This window comes from Ascaphus truei, chromosome 1, assembly GCF_040206685.1.
Source record: "Ascaphus truei isolate aAscTru1 chromosome 1, aAscTru1.hap1, whole genome shotgun sequence".
Lineage (NCBI taxonomy): Eukaryota > Metazoa > Chordata > Amphibia > Anura > Ascaphidae > Ascaphus > Ascaphus truei.
The window spans coordinates 95,215,333-95,241,268 of NC_134483.1; the positions used below are offsets into that span (position 1 = coordinate 95,215,333).

The 25,936-nt window shown below is 39.0% G+C and overlaps 1 protein-coding gene across 4 annotated transcripts in view; it reads left to right on the top strand.

Annotated features, from left to right (window-relative positions):
- The window catches only part of MSH3 (mutS homolog 3), a 239,535-nt gene that overhangs the window by 186,850 nt on the left and 26,749 nt on the right, over positions 1 to 25,936 (top strand). For all 4 annotated transcript variants that reach the window (XM_075592324.1, XM_075592301.1, XM_075592316.1 and 1 more), the window contains one exon: positions 2,631 to 2,788. In XM_075592324.1, coding sequence (XP_075448439.1) covers positions 2,631 to 2,788 — 158 coding nt within the window. The remainder of the gene's footprint in view (positions 1 to 2,630; positions 2,789 to 25,936) is intronic.

Sequence of the window (25,936 nt, forward strand, 5' to 3'; positions counted from 1 at the left end):
CATCACACCTCTGGTGCTAAAAATAAAATGTAACGGGGAAGTGTATTATTTTACTATGCATGGTATACTAATGTTATATGACCAAGATACAAAATTAGGAATTCTAATAGATGTATACAGTAATCACTTCTCACAAATCAACTTTACATTTTCTTCTTCATCCACTTCTTCAACTGCTTGGTTGTGAACGTATCCAGTCATTTTCTGTTACCGAGTAATTTTCTACTGTATGTTAAATCATTTGTTGAAGATATTAAAATTGCAATTTTGCTCAATAACTAAACAACAAAATCGGAAATAAGTTTCACTGAGGGGGTATGTTATCTCACTCTATTCCATTACTAATTAGGGGTAATGCTAGCTGTGATACAGATGCAGCTGCTGGTTTTAGAGCACTTGCCTTGGCAAATCTGTTACTATCTCGCAGTAACTCGTGAGATGGTCAAGGGCAGACTGAAATGGCCCATCGGATTAACACAGCGGAGTTCCCTGTGTTTGAATGGGGCTCGCAGCCCGGTAGGATTCTCACAGCGTGAGTCTCATTCAAATGCAGCGACCCCCACTGTGTTAATCCGATGAGCCATTAGTCTGGCTACAGAAATCTCGCAGCGTTACTGCGAGATAGCCACAGATTTTCCATGGCAAATGGTCTAAAACCAGCAGCTGTACATTCTTAGATATCACACACACACACACACACACACACACACAGAAGAAAAGGTATCCAATATCCCTCAAAGAAGGATTGCACTCTGATCTTCGATTAAAATTAAAATGTAACTTTCATTAAAGAAATGTCTTTAAAAAAAAATTATTTGAGGTGGTTACCTGGAAAAAGTACTTAATTTATGTAGAGATATATGCATGTGGTGTGGAATAAATAGTGAAAGAAGTATCCTCATTTAGTCAGCACTCGGTGCAGAGATGCCTCACAAACCCCCATACAAACTAGTCTCTATCTTTGCGAATCTCAGCAAAATCGTCCATCCATGACCTAACTAAAGTCATATCGCTCTATTCTGAATGCAGGTATCGAATTGGGCTCTGCAGCTCCCCGTCTCCATGCCTCTATATTGTCATGCTGATGGCATCACTGACACACCACCACTGACTTGCATTTCGCTCTCTACGTGCATGCGTATTTTGTGAATAATTGCTTTCCTGGTTCTGCCATTTTTGACTAGAAATGTCTCATTCACACAAAATGTTTCTCAAAAGTTCCCATTGTTGTGAAATTTGTAAATACAGACTTGGGTGTCATATTTTCCCCAGATTACCACAAAATGTCACCATTGTTGCCAGAATTTTGTTAGTATGGTAGTAAAGAGCAGTATATAAAGGGCCACATATGACATTACATATTGACTTTTAATGCTTGGTGAACTTTTTTCACAAATGTTCCGGTTTGCGAATGTCAGTTAAATATTATATCTCGTATATATAAAGCATATCTCTGAAGCTGACTGTGACGGTAGGGGTAAATAAGGCTGCTGTTAATAAAGGTTAAGCTCTGCATTAACCCTACCTGTCAATAATACAGTTGTATTATGTTATATATGTATTGTATATCTGTCTTGTAAACCTGGTTCCAGCAATTTAGGGACCAGGGGTTAACTTTATGTTCAGTTGGAAATTTGCAAGGCTCTCTGTGACCTTTCCATGTAACTCTTTTTATGTTGCTCTTTTTAATGTTTTATTTCTACCCACCTATCAGGGGCTGGGCACGTAGACAGCACCTGGCCCTGAAAGTTGCAACATGGTGGGTTAAGCGTATAAACAGGTGGGAAGGGAGACCCCTAGCAGTTCAATTCAGCTCAAAGCCAGAGGACTTGCAGAAGTTTGCTGTAACTAAGGGAAGCTGCAGCGTCCACTCCTGTACTGGTGCCAGCCAGGCCTGCAGTCCAGTTCAGAGGACATTGCAGGGGGAAGATCAGGGGAAATCTCTCTAGGGAAGTCCCTGCACCTAGAACTATAGGCTACCCCAGAATTCTCCAGTTGGGTATGTTGTCTGTGTATATGTGTTGTTGTGGATTTCTGTTTTCCAATCAATTAATTTGATAAACTCTTGTGTTTCTGTCTGGCGATATTGATCCCTGGTATTAGTCCTGGTCTCCTGTGACACGGACTAAAACTTATTAGTAAATTCAGTGTTCTTGTATTTGTAGAAAGCAGCATGTGTTGTATATTCTGTGGGAATTATTGCTATGCTTTTTGAAGCTTTCAGCCCGATTTCTAGAAAAACTATTGAACGTTTTCTAAACTACAATATTGAACAAACAATCAAAATAGAGGTTCACTTGTCGTCTTTACATTACTGTAGTTTTTTTATATATATGTTTGATGGTTCTGCTTTTTTCAAATGTAGGAATGTTTTCTTCCTATTGGGACCAATAAATGAAAAAAAGAAATAAAAAAAAGCAAGCACAATATGAATTATTTCTCTTGTTAGGCGCACATTTAATATAAATATGTAGTTGTTTAACAATAATTATGTTCGGCTAGCCTTAGATTTACTCATTAAAATATCTTTTTTTTAGCTGGATACAGTATACTTAAACAATGTTTCCATCTGTATAATAAATCTCTCCAATTGATAGCATAATAACATCTGCTTTTTCTTTTTTTTAAAGGCAGACATGGAAAGAGTAATGATAATTACAGGTCCCAACATGGGAGGCAAGAGCTCTTACATCAAACAGGTCGCACTCATCACAGTTATGGCACAGATTGGCTCATATGTTCCTGCAGAAGAAGCCACTATTGGTGTTGTGGACGGCATTTTTACAAGGTAATAAATAAACACAGTTTATGATTTCCTGTAACAAAACGTAGATGGCTTTTTGTGTGTGGGGGGGAGGGGGGGGAGAGGAGGAGAGGTAGCATTGTAGTTTTAAAGAAAGCTTACGTCTTGGCATTACAGTATTGGAAATGTAGTAATAGATTGAAAATACAGTGTGTTGACGCGCATAGCGGCTTGAGGGTGCTGGTCTTAACCAGATTATAAAGATGTTAGATATAAGTAATTGTAGTCAACATTCATTATGTTTTTTTATTTTTTTTAATATAGTAACTTATGATCTTGAGTTGTTTGTTCCAATCTTAGAGCACCCTTTTTGAGTTCAGAACCATGGTCTTCAACATCCTTATGATATCCTCACGTTTCATCCTCCTTTATTTACCATGACACCTACCGTTCAATGAGATTTACAGAGCAAAGTGCGTTCCCGTAGCAGGTATCATGCCGAGTAACTTTTAGATGCACACAAAGCTCTCTAACTCTATGCCTTGTGTTACCACTTTCTGCTTCATTTAAGTTCACAGGTGCAGGGCCCTCCTTACCTGTTGTAACAGTGCATATTAATGTTTTCTATATATTAACTTGATTTATTGTTATAATTTTTCACCCTCCCCATCCCCCTATTTTTCCACCGTGCGGAATATATACTGCAAGTGCATTTTAAATTAATTGTAACCATCAGCATTCTTGCAGGGTAAATATATCAGTGCTGAAGTGAATTTACTTCCTTAAAGACTTTTTTGTGAATATTTTAATGACTTGGGCCCAAATTCATCAAGAGCATGTACTCGTTAGCACAGCCATTCCGACATCAACTCCCAATAACTTGCTATTGCTACAGGATGTTTGCAGAAAAGTTTTTAATTACTTTTACTTTCTATTGGAACCCTAATTTAATTCTCTGTTTTGCTCTTTTTATTGTCCTTTTGCAAGTTTTATTATACTACTTCTCCTGATTGAAATAATATGCAATAAATATATGCTCTGCCTTTTAATTATATTTCAACTTTTGTTCATGCAGTAATACACTCTCTGAAGTTTCACCTCATACCATCAAACATCTAAAGTTCCTACATATTGCACCTCATACATTTAAAGTTCTTTCCACCAAAAATCCCCACAAACCCAATAATGGTCATTCTCGGGGAAAATAATCTACACTTACTCCAAATATGAAATGCTATTTTAAGAATTATTGTGTAATCATAATTTTTGATATCCAGCTATACTGTCCCATGATCTACCAAAATAGTCATCACACAGCCTCCCACCCCCTCAAGTTTTTATTTTTCAGATTTGGGAACTGTACCAGTGTCTTAGATCAGGGGTGCTCATCTCCAGTCCTCAAGTCCCCCCAACAGGTCAGATTTTCAGGATATCCCTTCTTCAGCACAGGTGGCTTAATCAGAGGCTCAGTCAAAGTCTCTCACATCAGTTTTGAGGAATTTTGGCCCATTCCTCCTTACAGAACTGCTTCAACTCAGTGACGTTTGAGGGCTTACTTGCATGGATGGCTCACTTCAGGTCCTGCCACAACATTTAGATGGGGCTTAGGTCCAGACTTTGACTAGGCTGTTCTAAAGCGCAGAATTTCTTCTGCAGCTATTCTTCGATAGATCTGCTTGTATGTTTAGGATCATTGTCTTGCTGCATGACCCACTTTTGCTTCAGCTTACGGATGGATGGCCTGAAATTCTCCTCTAGAATCTTCTGCTACAATGCAGAATTCATGGTTGTGTTAATGATGGCAAGCCGTCCAGGTCCTGAAACGGCAAAGCAGCCCCAAACCATCACACTCCCACCACCATGCTTGACAGTTGGGATGAGGTTCTTCTGTTCGAACGCAGTGTTTGGTTTTTGCCAAACATAACATTTCTCATTGAGGCCAAAAAGTACTACCTTTGACTCGCCTGTCCAGAGAACATTGTTCCAGAAGTCTTGTGGATTATCAATGTGCTCTTTGGCGAACTTCAGATGGGCAGCAATGTTCTTTTTAAAGAGCAGTGATTTCCTCCTGGCTATTCTTCCATGAACACCATTCTTGTTCAGTCTTTTTCTGATAGTTGAGTCATGAACACTCACATTAGCCAAGGCGATAGTGGCCAGCAGATCCTTGGATGTTACTCTGGGGTTCTTTGTGATTTCTTGGATGATTTGCCGGTTTGTTATTGGAGAGATTTTTGTAGGATAGAGTGACTGTGGTCTTTAACTTACTCTATTTGTAGACTATTTGACTGACCGTGGATTGGTGGAGCCCCAAATCCTTCGAAATGGTTTTGTAACCTTTTTTAGACTGATGAGCATCAATAACTGCTTTTCTGAGGTCCTCAGAGATTTCTTTTGGTTGTGGCATTACACGTTTCCACACACCTATATGGGGAAGACCAAACTCACAAATTTTCAGATCTTTGTATAGCATGGGGCTTCCCAAAGTCACACCTGTTAATCTACCTAATTATTTAAATGCTTGATTCTAATTATGCCCTTTAGTTTAGCTGATAAAACCAGGATTTCACTTACTTTTATACATACCCTGACTCTCAATTACTCATTGTCATTTCGTTTCAAAAGACAGTGAATTGGTTACTATAAATTCAATTGGATCTGTAAGAAAAGACTGGTTTCGATTTAAGAAGGTTATCATTGAAAAATTATGGAATTTCCGTAATTATCATTTGGGTTCAAAAACTTTTTCTCACCACTTTATCTTTGTGTGGCCCTTTCTCTTAATACTGATAACTCATACTCTCCTGTCATACATTTTGTTTCCTCATGCTCACAATTGTCTTAATGTCTCTCCTTGTCCTCCCATGCATCTAATCGTCTCATATTCACATCTTCTAGTTTCTTACTTCTTATCTGCCTTCAAGCACCTCTGTAGGTCATTGCCCACTGTTTAAATAAAGTGTGTGAGAATAGTTGAGAAGAAACAACGGCAAAGAGATTCTGGAATACTTGATGAAACCGGCAATTGTTTTTCTACTGAAGCGATCTATTGATTTGACAGATAAAGATAGTAAAGTGACACACGGAGGCGGAACTAGAGGGGTGGATAGGGAGGCAGCTGCCTTGGACACCGCAGTGTATGGGGTGCAGGGTGGGTGTGCGAAGGTGAGCGTGGAGGAGGGATTGCGAGCACCAGAGGAGGTAGCAGGAGGCAGATGTCAGTGGCAGAGGAGGGAGCAGGAATAGAGAGTGATGGCAGAAGATGAGGTGTCTGCCACCAGGGTGGACCCCTTCTCCCTCTCTACTTGGGATATGGAGAGGAGAGAAAGACTTTGGGGAGGGAGTTTGGTAGAGAGACTGGAGGGGGTAGTGAGAGACTTGTGGGGAGGGGGGAGTGAGAGAGACTTGTGGGGGAGGGGAGAGTAATAGAGACGTGGGGGGAAAGGAGAGAGACTTGGGGGGAGGTGGGTAGAGAGAGACTTGGAGGAGGGAGACCTGTGGAGATGGAGGGGCAGAAAGAGACTTGGGGGGAGGGAGAGAGACTTTGGGAGAGAGACTTGGGGGTGGGGGAGAGCGTGACTGGTGGGTTGAGTGTGAGGGACTGGAGGGGGGAGTTAGAGAGACTACTGGGAGGAAGCGGGAGTGAGAGAAAAAGGCAAGAGATAGAGCATACAAAAGATTCACAACTACAGCTGGCAAAGAACTACTTGTTGGTCCAATAAAAGGTATCATACCATCTACTCCCTCTCCCTCCTTAGTTACAAAAACAGTTCAAAATTACAGGATTGCTTTTCCTTGGTTCTATAAAAACTAATTGGGGAGGGGGTGGCATGGTTGGTGGATCTTGCCTCGGACGCAAAAGTACCTGGTTCCTCCGGTGACACTCATTGACACAAATCAAGCATGCCAATAGCCTGCACTCATGGCTATTGTCCCCCAGTCACTCCTATCAACCATCGTGGCCAAGCACTGCCATCTACAGCACATATTCCCTCACCTGCGATCTCTGTAAATCTCCCATCATGCCACTTAGGTTGAGTCCCCAGTCTTCACTGTGGCACGCGCGCCCGGCGGGGGGGGGCGGCGCGTGCACAGCGCTACACCGCGATAGACGGTCTGAGGGGAGAGGGAAGGTTTGCGACGGGAGGGGGCGTGGCTGTTTGTTTGCGGGGCGTGGCCATGACGTCCTGCGGCTGGTTCGCCCTTATTGGCTGAACCGCAGGCGGGGGCGTGGCCACGCCTCCATCACAGATGTTAATTTAAAATTCCCCTGCCTGGAAACCTGTTGCGCATCGCTGGGGAAAGGTGCGCGACAAGGTAGGGACTGGGACCGGCCGGACTGGGGGGCGGGGCTTGATAGCACAGCGCACGTCGAGGCGTGCGCTGTAGAAGTAACTGGGGCCACCCCCTTAGATTGTAAGCTCTTCAGGGCAGGGATTTCCTTTCCTATCGTCTGATTTTGCTGCACTTATTGTATTATTGGAATTCCCTGTACTGTATTCTTTGTGAAGCGCTGAGTACAGTTCTTGCGCTATATAAATATAGATATACATACATACTTGACTGGAAGCTTCTGTCCGATAGTGCCCCAGTCAGCTGCATTACAGTTTAATGAATAAACTCCATGGCTTCTTATATCACTAGAATATTGAGATAGTGAAAACAAAGATGTGTGATGTTCGCGTGAATTCTCATTTACTTTATATTACTTGTGGATCGTTGTTGCCATCTATTTAATATAAATGGTGCTTTCTGTACATACTATTTCTAAGGTGCCTGTCATTAAAGATGCTTAGTTACTGCTTAATGCATTCACTGCCAAGAGCATATATGCTAGTAGTAAAAAATAAAAATGCATTTATTGCAATCTTTTCTATTTTTATTGTATTCATTAAGAAAAATATTCTTCTCACTTCTTTTTTTTCCTTGGTATCTGTCTGGTTCCATGAATGATATTCCTCATAAGCAGTGTGTGGTTTATTGTGGAGTCTGAGAAAGTGGGTCTTCTGGTGACACTATAGTATCAAGGATTTACAGACTTTGCAAATCTATTCACCATCGCCCACATTAGTATTACTAAGCATACACAGTCTCCAAGTAACAAGGGTCTTAGCCCTTGCAGCTGTGATGCATAACTTTAATAGCTGCTTGATTATAGTACCTAGTGGCAATGCATTGGTCTTTCCAAAGGCAGGCCTTTTCTCTTCTTGACAAAGTGCCTGCGGTGCACGAAACGCGTCGAAGGTTGTAACCCCCGTTTTTATGGAACCTAAATAAAGATTTTTTGCCAGACCTGCTCCTCATCCCCTTCTTGGCTGTGCGCTGCACACATACCATTTTGGATTTCCCTCACCAGGATACAGCTGCACGCCGATGGAGATAGCAACTGGAGGCTTCATTCTGTGAGTACCTCACCTGAGGCCAGCCCAATGAGGTAAAGGAGGGTGTTTTTATGCATCTACCCCTACCTTCAGGGTGACTAGAGCCCCATTATAGGTTTTGTACCAATTATTATTCCCTAGTTAGCCTTTATTCTCCTTTCAATACTATATATAGTTCCATGTACTTGAGCACCATATTGTTATTACTGTATACTTTTCTCATAGGGAAGCAAGCATAAATGTGAGAGAGGTGTTTTAACAAGATAAGTTAACATGAAGATCAGTTTTATTTTATTTTTTTATGTTTTAAACAGTAATAATATATAATATATTCTTGTACATGTTTTTGTGTTAACAAATGTCATGGGGCACCTACTGCACATGATATGAATCCCATACAGATATTTCCAAATGACTAACTAATACATAAAGTGTATGGTTGAATTTTAATCCTTCTACATTATTTTGACCTTTATCAATTTCCAATCATTAATTTTTTTTTATCAAAACCACAGAATCACCAATACCAACAACCCAATGGGAATTTCCCATGCAAGATGTAAGTTACACCGGCTATTTCCACCCTTTTGATTTCTCCAACTTTTAAAAGTGCGCAACAACACACAAAGGTCTGGAGTCATCAAAGTGCGATCCGTGCTATCGCGGTCAAATCGGCGATACCTACCATTAAAGTCGATGGCAGATATCGCCAATTCGGGCACCATAGCACGGATCGCGCTTTGATGACTCCCGACCAAAGAGTTTAACAGGGAACCAAATGAAGTGCGAAAAATGGCATCCTTGTACTTTCATAAACACAGGGCCATCTTATTATTTCTAATTCCACATCCTGTTGTTGGTCATGTTGGTTTTCTCAAATTTATTGGCAAAATAAAGCCACACGAGACATTTAGCACCATGTCCGCACTTTCTTTTATTGACCTCTTCAGCTGTTTAATGGGCTAAGTGTTCTTGCAAGTCTAAAATAATAGGAAAGGTGTATTGATTTCTGTAGACTGCGGTGTAAGTATAGTCTGGTGTATTAGATACAGAAAGCTACAATACCTAAGGTGATAAAAGCAACTCTTTTTGTAAAAATTCTCGCAAAGATTATTTCAGTTTTTAGTCTGCTTGTTCAAATGTGGTACTTTTTCACATTTATTAATTATGTATTTATCATATTTATATATGACGGATTTATAGAACACCTACAATGTCAGTGATCAAATAACGATTTGCGATCCTTTAAAATGGAATCTCCAAAACCCATTTTAGTATGTTCAATCTGATTCCATTAACTAGAAATATCTCACAGAAGTTGGTGATTTTAGCTATGTATGTATTTTGTGATCTCACCCCATATTACCGTGTAATTTATGAAATCATAGAAGTAACACTACTGTATCTTTCAAATACGTCTAACAAAGATTCTAGGTTCTGTGTGTTCTGTGTGTTCGGTGGATTATCAAAAATAATTGTTTCAAATGTTTGTTTTTTTACCAGACACTTATTTTTTCACCTTTTAATATATTGCTTAAACTATACAGGATATTGTAACTTTAGATGTCTAGCAGTATATAATATTTTCAATTTGTTCAACAGCACAGCAATATACATTCACTTTGGTTTGGGTAATTTCCATTGTGAGTTAAACCAATATGATTCTGCATGTTTTAATGTCCCTAAGGTAACAGAGTATTCATTGTATCCCTGTCTATTGCAGGTCATTGTGGGACATGTTAGAGAGAGAAATGCTAAGCACTTTACAAAAGTACAATGTTGAATTACTCCTCTCTTTTTCTCACTTAAAGCTCAGCTCTTAATATACTGTATATTATTACCAATTCCTTAATTTTATAAGCGGATGTGGTAACCGCTACAACTTGAATGTTCCTCGAGCTCATGAAGCAAAAAAAAAAATACCTTTGGGCACGCCAATAATGTGATCATTTACTTGTGGTACTATACATGAATTGAGAGTGCTGCATCACATCTCTTTAGCATTTGTAATAGAAAGCACCAACTGCATCATTATGTTCTGTAGTAATTACCAGCTACAGTATATGCAAAGACTCAGACAAATACCAGGATTTTAGCGTCCTATCACCACCCATCCCAGACTAACACTTGGGATCCCCCCCCCCCCCCCAACCCCTCTAATTCTGAGGGTTTGGAGCTGAAGTAAATAAAAAATTGGTAATAGAGCAAAATAATAATTAACACATATCCATAAATAATAAATATATTACACTTATGCCAATGGTACATTGTATAATGTCAAATAAAAATGATATCTTACAAAGCTAATCAACATTAACATTGGGTAGATAAATAATATAATTATGCAATGTGTACATTCATCACTGTTTTTGTCTTAAATGTTAGTCCTCAATGCAATTGAAACCAACTATGGCTAATTGAATATAGCATTTATTCTAGTAAAATAACACTATTGTATGTAACATGCTGTCATTTTAATTTTGCGAGATGAATATACTGTGTAGATGTAGAACTTAACATATTAAATATATTTTTGGGAATGTCTACTGCTTGCAGACGTTGGAACAACTGTTCTAGTGACTACTTTGACCTTGTTGGATATATTGAAGAACTGATTAAATTAGAATCCAGAAGACAAGAAGACAGTCCACATTGAGGGATCAGGCGATAATGATTTTCCACTGTAGAGAATGTTATAGTAAAGGTCATTCAGTTTATGATTAGAGCTCCATGTTTTCCTTTCTGCTGCACCGCAGCCTGCAAAATCAGCATCAGGAGGAGAAATGATTTTATCAGAGCATCCTAAGCCATGCTAGAGGTTATCATGTTTTCTTATTTTATAACATAGCATGCACTATTTTACCGAGCATGGGACAAATTATTCTTGCCATGAGGTCTTTTCTTGGTGTCAGAGGCACAAACATACTGTAGTGAATCTTCCAAGTAAACCTTGAACCTCGCAATTGTGTGCAAGAGCTTTAATAATGCATTTGTACAGTAGGTATTGCAGTAGGGAATGCTATTTGTTGTGATCAGAGGGCTTTAGTCACAGGGCTATTACTGCCCTTTCTTCACGAACATAATAAGAAAAAAGAAAATATAAAGCTGGGGCATGCACACACATTAAATACTACAAGAGCCTTATACAGATACAGCAAGACTTACTGTCCTTGGTGCTGCAGACGAACAAGCAAAAGTCCACAGCGCCGGGGTCAGTGTCTTCCGCGTCAGCGCTGCGGTGGGTCCGTGCTTCCGAATTGGACCCCCCTGCAACGTTAAACCTTCGGTGCTGTAACCGCCATGGTTGTGTGACCGCACGTAGCAGCAGCACCGAAGACATTCAGACACACTACATCTGTAGTTACATTTTCAACTTTTTGAAATGTGAAGCTTTCGATAAAGACAGGCGTATCAGGGAATAGCAGAGCAATTGGTTGCGCAATTAGAATTCTATATAATCCAGAGTGCAATCGGCTGAGATCTCCCATTGACTTGAATGGTAGTTTTGGCCGATGGCACAGGCCAAATAAACCCCTGTATCTTACCAGACTGTAAGTACTACACTTTTGCTTAGGAAAATGGTTATGGAACACATGTGAACAGTTATGACAGCAGAGCCATTATGCAAGGTACTGTATACTTAGTCTTATACTTAAATTGTAAGCATTCAGGGCAGGGACTTCTTTTCCTAATGTTGACTTTTATGTAGCGCTTATTCCCATTATGTCTCATTAGTGTCTAATAGTGCTGTGAAGCGCTGTATACAGTGATGGCGCTATACGAATAAAAACATACCAAAACCAATATTACTGACACCAGTTAATGTTTTCAGTGCCAGGTGGTCAGGGCACTTTCGTGGCCACTGACCCTGTGGCTCTTTCGAATGATGTGGATTGATTACACAATCATTTCATGCATTCGGCCAGATGGGATGGAAGGGAGGGGGGCACGATTGGATCACCAATTGTGTACAGCCCTTAAAAAAACTAGCAGAGGCCAATGACGTACAGTGTATGTCAAAGGGCCCCTGGGGTTAAGCACATGCCAATTGCTGCTTCCGGACGCCACGGAGGACAGGCAGAAAGATATTGTCACATGCTCTTTAATTATATATTTTTTTGTATGCGCAATACGTCTCCTTTTTTTTATGCCATTATATATTTAATACATACTACACTGAGTGGTTGTGCTCTTTCTTTTTTCTTTTCATATATAAGGATAAAAAGGGAGCACACAACCACTCATAGCGTCGTATATAAATAAATTATACTGGCAGTAAAAAAGGTAAGTATTGTACGCACAAAAAATACAATAGAAAAGCGCATATTCTAATTGTAATCAGCTTGTCCGCCATGTGATCCAAGGTCCACCGATCTGTAGCTAGTATCTGGATCAGCCGTTCTGTGTTCCAAATCAGGTGTGACGACCAGCAGGGAAGTTTCTTCCGTTAGTAAGAATCCCAAAGGTAGCCGTGGTAAATCACAGCAATGGCGCTTACGCACCTAAGTGACGTCAGTCTTACCCTATGGGTAATTCAATAGGACAGATTGTCCCGTTGAATAAATGCTCAGCTGACTAGTCAACGAGGATATGTAATCCCAGGACACTCGCTGTCACGGGACAATCATAGCCAGTGAGCAATAACATCCAAGTTGTGCATGTCTATACAAATGATTTAAAAAACAGTTTAAATAGACAACACAATATAATTACATTAGTAGCTATATCCGAGGTTACACTGCTGAATAGTAACAAGTTAATGCTACAGTTAAATCAGTTATGACTACTAGCGACACAGAGCGTAGATCTGAAAACACAATTTTATAATATATATATATATATAACTGTGCCCTCATAATACACAAAGGAAGGATAACCCCGAACGTGGTCAATATGTACCCCGCACAACACCAACAAGGAGGATAGATGAATGTCCTGTATTATGACAGGAAACTACACTGCAATAACGGATGTAAGGGTGGTGCTGACTGGGAATGTATACTGTGATGAACAAAGGAAAGAAAGAAAGCTCCCTATTGTGTCGCACTGGAGAAAACACCCTTAACTGAATTAAAAATACTATTTATTAATGAATTAATTAAAATATATTGTTGCAGCGAGATATACAGTGAACCAAATAATTAAAATAAATTAAAAATTAAGGAGGTGTCTGTGTGCTATATATCAAAACGACAGTGTAAACGAGGGAATAGCTATTTATCACTATCTTTTCCCACGGTTATATTATTAAACTAGCCGTGGTAATAGCTATTCCTATACAATTTTAAGTCGTCAGATAACGACTCCTATATAGCTGAGAGTGTTGATGATTAAGGAGGGCTACTAGCTCTGTATGTCAGTAACAATGTTAGTATTTGGTGTAGTGTTAGTCAACACCTCTATATACACACTTACACAGTATTTCCAGACCACCAGGTTCAGAAATAACTGAGCCTGTAGGTCTGTCCTGGTGAACCACTTGACAAGTAATAGCCCAATACTCCTATAGAAGGAATATAAAGGACATAGCTCTCTTAGACCACAATCTTAGAGTCTGACACTCAAATTGCAGAAATATGTAGGATGTAGTCAGAGCGTTGTGCTTCCCATGACGAAGGCTCGGAAACGCTCTGACTGTAATGAAGCACCAGACCTCTCCGACTAGCCTGAGCACCTGGTAGTGGCGCTAAGTCTGCCCAACATATGTTTCACCGTTGTAGCTTCATCGGGGGCCTATATAGCACACAGACACCTCCTTCATTTTTAATTTGTTTTAATTATTTGGTTCACTGTATATCTCGCTGCAACAATATATTTAAATTAATTCATTAATAAATAGTATTTTTAATTCAGTTAAGGGTGTTTTCTCCAATGCGACACAATAGGGAGCTTTCTTTCTTTTCTTTGTCCATCTCATTTTAATACATCAGCATAGAAAACATCCAATCTCATAAAACGCAAACTGACTGCACCTACACAGGTTTTAACCATTTCCTTTAGGCACCCTATGTCTCCCTCCCTATGTCTCCCTCCTGGTATGCTGCAAGAAGAGAAATATTTTAAGATCCTGTGAATTTCAGGATACATTCATAATAATTTCTCGCAGTATAGTGTTATGTAGAAATAGTACTGTCTGTTTTTATGTGACCTTTTTAAGCATTCCTGTTGCTGTCACTGCCACTTCCACACTGAATCCTGTGCTTGATCTGCTGATCTTGGGACAATAATTGGCAGCAACAGCTCCTATAAACATAGACTTGCACACATTTGTATATTCATACACACATTTATTTATATATGTGCTCTTTTGAACACTAACATTTGCTTGTATACAAAGACAATACATAGTGTAGTCCAGAGTCCATTAGTGTCCAAGGCAATAATTAAATCTGGGAAATGTTGCCATTAGGGTTAGTATTGTAGTAGCTTAATTTCTCTCCCCCCACCCCCTAAAATATTATGTAACAGCGACTAACATGCAAATAAGAATAAACCGTGTAAAATGTATGTCTCACAAATTGAATCTTGTAAAGTGCAGTGAGTTAATGTTCGAAATGCACTCGCATGCAATAAATCGGGGAGATACAGTGGCGAGAAAAGTTTGTGAACCCCTTTGGATTTTTACATATTTCAAACCTAAAATTGTATTAGATCTTAATCCAAGGCCTAATAATAGATAAAGATAACCTGAGCCAACAAATGACACAAAAACATGATACTTTTTCAACATTTATCCACAAATTATTTAACATTCAATATCCATGTGTAAAAAAATGTGAACCTTTAGATTCAGTACCTGGTGACACCCCCTTGAGCAGCAATGACTTCAACTAAGAATTTCCTGTAACTGCTGGTCTGTCTCTCATGTCGGTTTTGAGGAATTTTGTCCCATTCCTTCTTACAGAACTGCTTCAACTCCGTGACATTTGAGGGCTTTCTTGCATGGACAGCTGGCTTCAGGTCCTGCCACAACAATTTTATGGGGTTTGGGTTCGGACTTTAACTAGGCCATTCTAAAATGCAGAATTCCTGCTTTTGCAGCCATTCTTTTGTAGATCTGCTGTTATGTTTAGGATTTTGTCTTGCTGCATGACCCACTTTCGCTTCAGCTCAGGGACGGAAGGCCTGACATTCTCCTCTAGAATCTTCTGGTACAATGCAGAATTCATGGTTGTGTTAATGATGGCAAGCCATCAGGCCCTGAAGCCGCGAACCATCACAGTCTCACCCCATGCTTGACGGTTGGGATGAGGTTTTTCTGTTCGAACGCAGTTTTGGTTTTCACCAAACATTAATGTTTCTCATTGAGACCAAAAAGTTCTACCTTTGACTCATCTGTCTAAAGAACATTGTTACAGAAGTCTTGTGAATCATCTAAGTGCTGATTGGCAAACTCCCAAGGGTAGCAATGTTCTTTTAAGAGAGCAGTATTCTCCTCCTGTCTATCCTTCCATGAACACCATTCTTATTCAGTGTTTTTCTGATAGTTGAGTCATGAACACACACATTAGCCAAGGCGAGATTGGTCTGAAGATCCTTGGATGTTACTCTGGGGTTCTTTGTGACTTTCTGTATGATTTTCCGGTTTATTCTTGGAGAGATTTTGGTAGAATGACCACTCCTGGTGACTGTGGACTTGAACTTTCTCCATTTGTCTGACAGTGGATTGGTTGAGCCCCAAATCGTTACAAATTGTTTTGTAACCCTTTATAGACTGATGAGCATCAATTACTGCTTTTCTGAGGTCAACAGAGATGTATTTTGATCATCACATGACTTGTTTCCACACACCTGTGTGGTGAAAACCAAACTCACAAAGTTTCTGATAGTTTTATATACAATAGGGTGGGGCCTCCCAAACTCTCACTTGAAGATATACATAATTATTTAAACACTTGATTTTTATTATGTCCTTTAATTTATTTGATAAAACCAGGGTTTCACTTACTTTTTCACATACCCTGACTCACTAATTACTCATTAATTACCCTTAATTACTAATTGTTTGTCTAATTCATACATCATTTAGTTTCAAAAGACATGGAATTGGTTAATACAAACCCAATTGGCTATTTACGAAAAGACTGGTTTTAATTGAAGACGGTTATCATGGAAAAACTATGGCATTTTTGTCATTATCATTGCGATTACACACTTTTTCTCGCCACTCTAAAGGGTCAATCCCTCCTAGGACCAAAGTGAACTAATTCCAGCGACTTACTTAAGGGGTATCATCTGGTTAATTGATATTATTTTACCAAAATCTGACACTTTTAAGTATTTTTTATTTATTTTTTAAATTTAGACTTGGAATGAGTTTGATTTCCTCTGGCTGCTCCCCTTTGTCTAATCTCACTGTGTGTTCAGCAAGTGCTTATACAATTCCACCTTCCGATCTACCCTTAATGTTATTTCTTCTCTGATAAGGACAGGGTGGGATAAGGGTAAAAGAAACACTTGATTAACAAACACTTCCCTATTCAGTGGCCCCTAAGAAATTCAACTGGTCGACTATGTGTGATTGCACCTTTAAGGGCAGTTTTGATTACATCCCTTTCAGTGTGATGAAGTACCCAGTATATAGTCCAGCATAGAATGGGTGACATGCTCAATTGGTAGCAAAAAGGAAGCATGGTTAAATATTGCATGCCCATAAAAGTCACACTTCAGGGCTGTTGTTGTTTTCCTTGCTGTAACTGAACGGAGTCATCTGTTCCATTTAAGTTATTAATAACTTGTTGGCAGCATTTTTAAATGTTCTGTTTTTGACTTGATTATTCCTTGTTTCATTTGTTTTCTGATTTCCAGAGCATTTACAAAATGTTACTAAGGTTTCACTCCAAACAATACCTGTCATCAAGAGAGAAGTTGCCTAACCTTGCCCAATAGAATAGTTTGCCTTTTCCACACATTTTCATCCCTCCTGGATGTAGAAAGGAGGTGTGTAGCCACTACCCACATATAGAACTCGTACAGTAAATGTCTGACTCTGAATTTAGGTAGGAACTACTAAATACTAATAACACATCTATTGTTATTTAAAGCCACTAAATTATACAAAAAGAGAAGCCAAACGCAAAAAAATAAACCATCTGGAACTCCTAATGCTTTTATTCTTCTAAAACTAAATGTTATTTATTTATGTTATGGAGAACTGAATACTCATATAACAGTGATCATAATAAATTCAGAAGGGGCATTTTTGATATAAAGGATATCTTTGTATTATACTTTTTGATTTTACCCTGTATTCTTCTTCTTTTTTTTTTCTTTTTTTTTTTTCTAGTCAAACTTCTGCTTTTCCGGCCTTTTTCTTTCGTCTCATACTGTACACTGTTGGTTATTAAATAAAGGCAACTACTTTTCAGGGGTGGGGGAGGAGGGGGAAGAAATGTAAGTGGGTAGTGATGAAAGCCTCATTATTGCATACCTTGAGAAATAGTGGAACATGAAAGCAATCTTGTGGCTTGAGAGCCAGATGTTACCCTTTAACAGTCTTCCTTCTTTCCATCCACTTAAAGGTATGGCCGTCAGCCCCAGAAGGAAAAAAGACAAAAAAGGCTACTTACAATAATACTGCCTAGTTTTGAAAGATAATTTCAAATGTCTTACTTTTTGGGCCTTTGTTTCTAAAGGGCTGATAGTACAGAAACACGTAATTTACTTTTGCCTGAGTCTCGCGGAGTGCGTCTGATCTCTCCGATGTTTTTCAGCTGCTCACAGCTGACTTGCGAGTGCGTTGCAGCTGGGAAAATTGAGTTTTAGTGTCGGTTGCAGTACTCCACAGAAATGATAGGTGGCGCTAGTGTATCCTCAAATCTAAATGCACCCTTATTCCCGTTTATTTCATAAGATACGATATGATATCCCATATATTTAAATGTAACCCACCACTTATTTCGCTAAAAACTTCAGATGACTACAAAGTATTTTAAAATATTATTTTATTAAATTAGATTACAGTAAATGACTGTGAAAATACAATAATATACATTTCTTCGATCTTCTTCCAAATGTACAATCTTCTTCGACCGGCATCGTCTTCGGGTTGCTCTTGGACACTTTCACCTGTAAAATGAGAATGTTATATATTAATAATCGAGAAGAAATACAGAAGTGTAGTGCATGATTTACACGTGTGTATCTATGGGACCTGGTTGAAAGGCAGTTGCGTCATTGAATTTCTGTGCATGCGTGTTTCTATTGAACCTGTTTGAAACGCATATGCGTGTCTTTGAGTTTCTGCGCATGCAAGTTTATTTGGAAGCTGGTTGAAACGCATATGCGTATCATTGCATTTCTGCACATGCAAGGTGTACAGTATGTAAGAACTGTATTGAATACATGTGCAGTACGGATATTGATGACAAAAAAGTAGATGCATGAATTAAATAACATTACCTATCAGTATCACTGGATGTGTTTCCTGCACGAACAAGGTGTTAATGCTAATCAGCCCGCCAAACCTGCAAAACATAAATGACAAGAATTAAACAATGACTATAATATGCATTTGTTAAATAATACAATCAACTGACAACTGACATTTTCTTATTGCTGTCTCTGTTACATGTTCAAATGTTAAATAATTGTGATAATGTTATTTAGAGGAGAAAATACTGGTGATGCATGAATTACAGTACAGTACTTTATCTGAGAGTATCATTGGATGTGTTTCCTACACGAGCAAGGTGTTGTCATCAGCCCGCCAAACCTGCAAAACAAGAATTAAACAACGACTACAATAAAGTACTTCATTCAAAACATTTTCTGTAAAACGTTATTTATTCAGTTGATAAATTCGTCTTTTTCACTCGGAAGACTCTAGCCCAGAGTCCTCTGATGCCGCAAAAGTGCATTGATGGTCTTGAATTGTGCAGTGCTGATTTATTTTAATATGGAAAATAGCTGAAGCGCTCAAATGCAGGTATATCTCAAAATGATAATAAGCCAGACCACTGTACCAGGGTACTAACAATTGATATAGTACCTATTGTGTCATATAATGGGTACTATCCTCCTGAAGACAGGTGGTGTGTGGTGCAACCCACTCTCCATTTGTCTCATCGGCAGGTTCCCCTGAAAAATATGCAAATACTCACATCCTGGTAGGGCAGGCAGGCAGGCTGTGCAGCTACTCAATGCAATACAGGGAAAAGGGAGACCAAAAAGCGCACCAGCACAAACGGAGCAGGAAGAAACCAGAACAAAAAAATGATTAAAAGGGCACTTTAATGTGGCAAAAGACCCATCCAATGCATTTCGAACGTCGCAGCGTTCTTTTTCAACTGGACAAGCATATTTAAACGAAATAAAGCTATATTAAACTAAACTAATGCTTAATAAAGGGTACTATTATATCAAGGAAAAACATGAACAAGGTGGATTAAAAAACTAGCTGTGTTACAACTAAGTTATATACAAAAAAAAGTTAAAAATAAAAACCTCTAGACATGATTAAAAAATGTGCAAGAAAAGTAAATTTAAAGACATATTACACATACATACTGCATAACACAGATTGTGTACCTAAATCATAGGAACCAGGGAAATACAACCATTATAAAATATGAAGTATTATCCACAAGATACATCAAAGAACAATTTAAGCTTACATATTAGCATAATATTTGCATGATAAGGCATAGGTTCAAAGGTTATAATGACAAGAATATAATGTCCAAAACAATGACAATTGTCTTATTTAATCTGTATTACCAACTAATTACACCATAATACGTCTATCACAAAAATGTTTACAAAAAATGTGTTAGTTTCCGGATGTGGATTTTGAAAATAGATGGGTGACAGCCCTCAATGACTGCTCTTTTCGTTTGATGGAGTTAATAGTGTTTCAGAAAATGAAGGAGAAAGATCAGCTTGATATTCAAATCACAGAACTGCAAAAAAACCTATACAGTTTCAAAGGTTTAAAGGGCTTTAAGGAATTTGATGTTATTCTCTCCAAAACGGTAAAAAATGTGGAATGTGGTATTATGTCTAAAAAACAAAGTAAATATGATCGGGACAGATATGACTATGAAAAGAACCAGGTTTACCATTGGCAGAGGATAAATTCTATTCAGGAAAGATCAAATAACAAAGATAAATCATTCATTTAGTTTAAATCTACTCCCAATAAGTCCATTTTAAAATCTAAGAATGTGGATTATCAGAGTGGCGAATCTGATGTTTCAGATGCAGAAACTGCCTCTACCTCTCATTCTGTATCTTTTGTCAATACATTTGAGAATGATGATCATCGTGGTCGTGGAGCTCCATCCAGGGGGCGAGGGAGGGGTGGACGCACCTTTTGGGGTCAACCACCTAGGTCCCAGGATGCTTTTTCTTATCAAAATGTTAATCAACAGAGACAGCAACAGCAACAACCAAAATCTTTCCCTTTATTTCAAAAGGACACAAGAGAATCAGAAGAGGGAGGAGGGGGGGGAGGAGGAGGGGGCTACAGGTCCGCCTCCAAAAGGAAGAAGTTTTGAATGATATATCTAATGTTATAAATATTTCAGGAACTGCTCTCTCTCCTACAGAGTTGTCACTACTGGATAAAGGCCTAAAATTTTCACCTTCAATGAACTTTAATTTGTTCGAAACCACTATTGATGTGTATAAGTTTGTTCGGAAATTATCCTTGAAAAAGTTTTTTGACAATTTTATTCCAAATGTTACTAGGTCGACCGGAGATGAGGATTTAGATGGGGGGCCATCACACGCTACCGAGAGTGATGTCCCCTCATCCGACTCTGTTCCTCCGGTATCTATTGCTTTACATACATTTAATGATTTTTGTACCCTGCAAGATATGAATGATCTTTTATCTGAACAGACGGTTGATGATGTTAATATTCCTACATTTTCTGAATGGAATTCAGGCCTAAAAAGGAGTTCTGTGTTCTACCCCACTCATGTCAAGGGTCAATTTCTGACTATGTTTGAAAATCTGGTTATAAGAGACCTTCGTCTTCTAGCTCAGGGATTTTCCCTATCCTATATAGATCATGACAATTTGAATCAAAGTGAACGTTTAGCTTTAAAATCTTTGAAAAATAATTCTGCATTGGTCATTAAGAGTGCGGACAAGGGGGGTGCGGTGGTGGTGCAGGGCAGAGACGGCTACATCAGGGAGGCATTACGCCAACTGGATGATGGCCGGTCCTATCGTGTACTATCCGCCGACCCCACACCGCAATTCTTGGAGTTCCTTGTAGAACTGGTTGACTCAGGTGTTATTATGGAAGTTCTGTCGAAGGACGAGGTTAAATTCATTATTCCATCTCATCCCATTATTCCTATCTTCCACCATCTCCCAAAGATCCACAAGACATTGGTCGACCCTCCAGGTCGTCCCATTGTCTCTAGTATTGGATCTTTGGGAGATGGTCTGTCAAGATATGTTAATGGTTTTCTTCAGCCATTTGTTAGGAAATTGCCCTCATTTATACGGGACTCTGGTGATCTTCTTGATCAGATCAAAAATGTTAAATGGGGTAATGATTACCTGTGGGTAACACTTGATGTTACCTCTCTGTATTCTGTTATACAACATGATCCATGGTTTGGCAGCGGTCCGCCAATTTATTGAGATACCAGAAATATCAATTTTTCAATCGGCTTTTATTTTGGACGCTATACACTTTTTACTCACGCACAACTTTTTCACATTTAATGGTAAGTTTTATTTGCAACTTATTGGCACTGCTATGGGTACAAGTTTTGCTCCTTCTTTTGCGAACTTATTTATGGGATGGTGGGAAGCACTTTTTATTTATTCGAGCACTAATTTATTTCGTCACAATATTGTTTTTTATAAAAGATTTGTGGATGACCTAATTATTATTTGGAGGGGGGATGTCACTACACTTCACACTTTTGTATCTTATCTTAATAATAATCTTTATAATCTAAGATTTACATTAAATTTTCATTTCCATCACATTGAATTTCTGGATCTACAATTATTTGTAGACATAGACAAAAAAATCCAAACGGATGTTTATAGGAAGCAAAATGCCAGGAACACCTTTCTTAGGGCGGACAGCTGCCACCCATCCCATGTCATAAAGGCCATACCAAGGGGACAGTTCCTCAGACTGAGAAGGAATTGTTCCACTATGAGTGGTTTCCTTTCTCAGTCTGAGGAGCTTACAAGGAGATTTTTGGAAAGGGGATACCCCAAATCACATTTAGCAATTGCATTTGAAAATGCATTATATACAGAGAGAGCATCATTGTTGCCCACACATCCAATTGGAGATTCTCGCCTTGCTAACAATGTTAAGACAATTGGTATTAAACAGGACTCACATGGACTGACAGAATTAAAAAACAAATGTCCTCTTTTTATTTCACAATTTAGTAAACAAAGTGGAAAAGTAAACTCTATAATTTCAAAACATTGGAATGTCTTATCCATGGACCCTGTCCTTAAAAAATATGTGGATTCTGGTCCTACTTTTGTATATCGTAGAGCGAGAACAATTGGATCTCAAGTTTCACCAAGTGAACTCAAATCTTCTGGTCTCAAAAAAACTTTTATCACTAGGGGTTCCTTCAAATGTGGCTCTTGTAGTGCATGTAAACACATGAAGCCTGCCAAAAGTTTTTTCCAGTTTGCCTTGCCACCGCCACATGGTGTGAATATATTACCAAATAAGGAATTTAAGATTAACAGTTTTATAAATTGTAAAAGTCAATTTGTGATTTATCTAATAACATGTGGTTGTGGCAAGAGGTATGTGGGGAGGACGACTAGAGCCCTTAAGGTCAGGATGTTAGAGCATTTAAGGCTCATAAAATTGAGAGACACTAATCATCCAGTCTCAAAACATTTCACTGAATGTGGTCAGGGAGGAATTAATAATTTTTCCTTTTTGGGGATTGAATCAGTTATTTCTAAATCTAGAGGAGGTGATCATATCAACCTTCTGGACCGTAGGGAGGCGTATTGGATCTTCACTCTCCAAACGCGCTTCCCTATGGGCTTGAACATTGACTGGCAACTAACACATTTTTTGTAAACATTTTTGTGATAGACGTATTATGGTGTAATTAGTTGGTAATACAGATTAAATAAGACAATTGTCATTGTTTTGGACATTATATTCTTGTCATTATAACCTTTGAACCTATGCCTTATCATGCAAATATTATGCTAATATGTAAGCTTAAATTGTTCTTTGATGTATCTTGTGGATAATACTTCATATTTTATAATGGTTGTATTTCCCTGGTTCCTATGATTTAGGTACACAATCTGTGTTATGCAGTATGTATGTGTAATATGTCTTTAAATTTACTTTTCTTGCACATTTTTTTAATCATGTCTAGAGGTTTTTATTTTTAACTTTTTTTTGTATATAACTTAGTTGTAACACAGCTAGTTTTTTAATCCACCTTGTTCATGTTTTTCCTTGATATAATAGTACCCTTTATTAAGCATTAGTTTAGTTTAATATAGCTTTATTTCGTTTAAATATGCTTGTCCAGTTAGCAGCAATGTATTTTGTTCTGCTGGAATGGTCAATAAAGCTTTGTTATTGTGTTCCTATGTTTGCCCACATCCAAAATGGCCACACTGCCTTTGGTACTTCCTTTTGCCCTTAGATCGGCACTGAGTCGCTCTGTTATGACGTCATCAGGTTCTGATTTTTGGCGCGAAATGGCCCACAGGTAAGAGGGTATATAATGGATGTTATCACATTGTGTTTTATCCTTGAAAAAGAACGCTGCGACGTTCGAAATGCATTGGATGGGTCTTTTGCCACATTAAAGTGCCCTTTTAATCATTTTTTTGTTCTGGTTTCTTCCTGCTCCGTTTGTGCTGGTGCGCTTTTTGGTCTCCCTTTTCCCTGATTTATTTTAAACTGCTTCTTCAGTTGGTCTACAATGGGTCTCCTCAAATTAATGGGTATTGCCCTCTCCCCCCCTTCCCCAATAGCCATCAAAGTTGACTTGTTTGCATCACTGGGAATATTGCTCAAAACTGACATGGTGTTTGAAAATTAGTAGGGTAAATCGGTGCGGCTATATTCCACAGTTTGCTACATATATTGAAAGAGTTTCCATTGGTATAACGTAAAGCGGGATGTCACCTATTGCACTACCATTCCCACAGATCATCTCTGGTCTTTGCATCTGTGGTGCCGCAGGTGTGCTTTGGAAAGCAGGCACAGCTAACTGCTCTGGGATGACACTCTGATGGCAGGTCTCTCCCTCCATCTGGTGGGCTCGTAGCCAAAATGTCTTCCTCATCTGTGATGTTCTGTAACATCAGGGTATAGCATGGAGACACGGGGTGGGGACGGTGCCTCTAAATGTCTTGCTTGCTACTGCTGCTGTGGTACTAAAATAGAATAGAGACCCGCAATGTTCCTCTCCATCCTCTCCAAAAGCAGGTCCAACTTTGTTTCCACTCTGTCCCTGTATGTCTGCGTTGGGACAGATGTTCCAACACCACAGACAATGCTAACACACATCTGAGCTAGATTTGGGGCGACATTAGTTTGAACCATGTTGGGCTGAGCTGGTTCCTGGGACCGGGTTGGACTGTGCTGGGTCTGATGCGGGTTGAGCTGGGACAGGGTTGGGCTGAGCTGGATCCGGGCGAGATAAACAGGGTGCTGGTTGGGCTGAGGTGAGCTGGGTCGGGAGATGAGAGCGATGGGGCTACCTGGTGCAGAAGCAGGTATAATAGGCCGAAAAATGCACCGCCGTTTCCAGATTCTTCATCCTAGGAGTTTTGGGTGCTGCTCGATTTTCTTTCCCCACTTTACCTTTTTTGTTTTTGGGGGTCTCCGGTACAGCAGGCATCTTCCGCTTTCTCAGGATTTTGACTGAAACAGCAGTAGCAAGCAGGTTTTTGCGTCCGTAGAAGCTGGATCGATCCAATGTTCAAGCATCACTAAAAGCACAAGATACAGTATCTGAAAGCACAAGCGAACAAGAGTTAGTTCAGATCAAGATCAGTGAGCAATTTCTGTGAGCTTTTATGTGCAATAAATCTGACATCATTGGGGCAGCATTCGGTGTTGGGCGGTACTACTGTACGTTTGTAAGGTGTCAAAAGTAGTTGGATACCTGTACCTGTCGCTTTATCTTTATAATACAGCATAATGTATAACGAAGATGCAATTCACATTGATACACATTAATTTGTGGTTGAGTCCTTCTGAAAAGCAGCAATGATCCAAAAAATTACCAAAGAAAATAGCATGGCGATAATGCGCATGTACAAGAAGGAATACAGAACAACGGACATCCAATGGTGGCAAGAGGAAGCGGGCATCAAGGTGACTCTAGCCTGTGTTCGATATCATGTCCAAGGGAAGACTAAGATTCGTAAAAGTGTCCACAGGGTGAGAACCGAGTAAGTACAGTATTGTATACAGTTTTGTGACTATGGTAATGTAAGGAAAAGTTTTTCATGGCTGTTAATGTGCCCTTCTGATTCTCAGGATGTTTCTGTTCCATTCCGTTTAACTGTTACAGTAATTCCATTACATTATTGGAGAAATATATCTATAGCTGAGATTCTACAGTTGAATGTGTATTAACATTTATGGTCATAGGATATATCTTCCATTTTATTGTCCTAAAACTGTTATGTTGTGTTTGGGTGTAATCCTCTCTAAATGTATTTTTCTTTCTTTTGCATTTGGCTAGTTATACTATATACATCACATAAGTATTCCAGTAATAATAAACCTTCCACCATGGATTGTTTTTATAGTTTTCATGTCCGTGTTTATTGTTAATTTTACTTCTGATCAAATGTCTGTATTATAATCTGTATTAG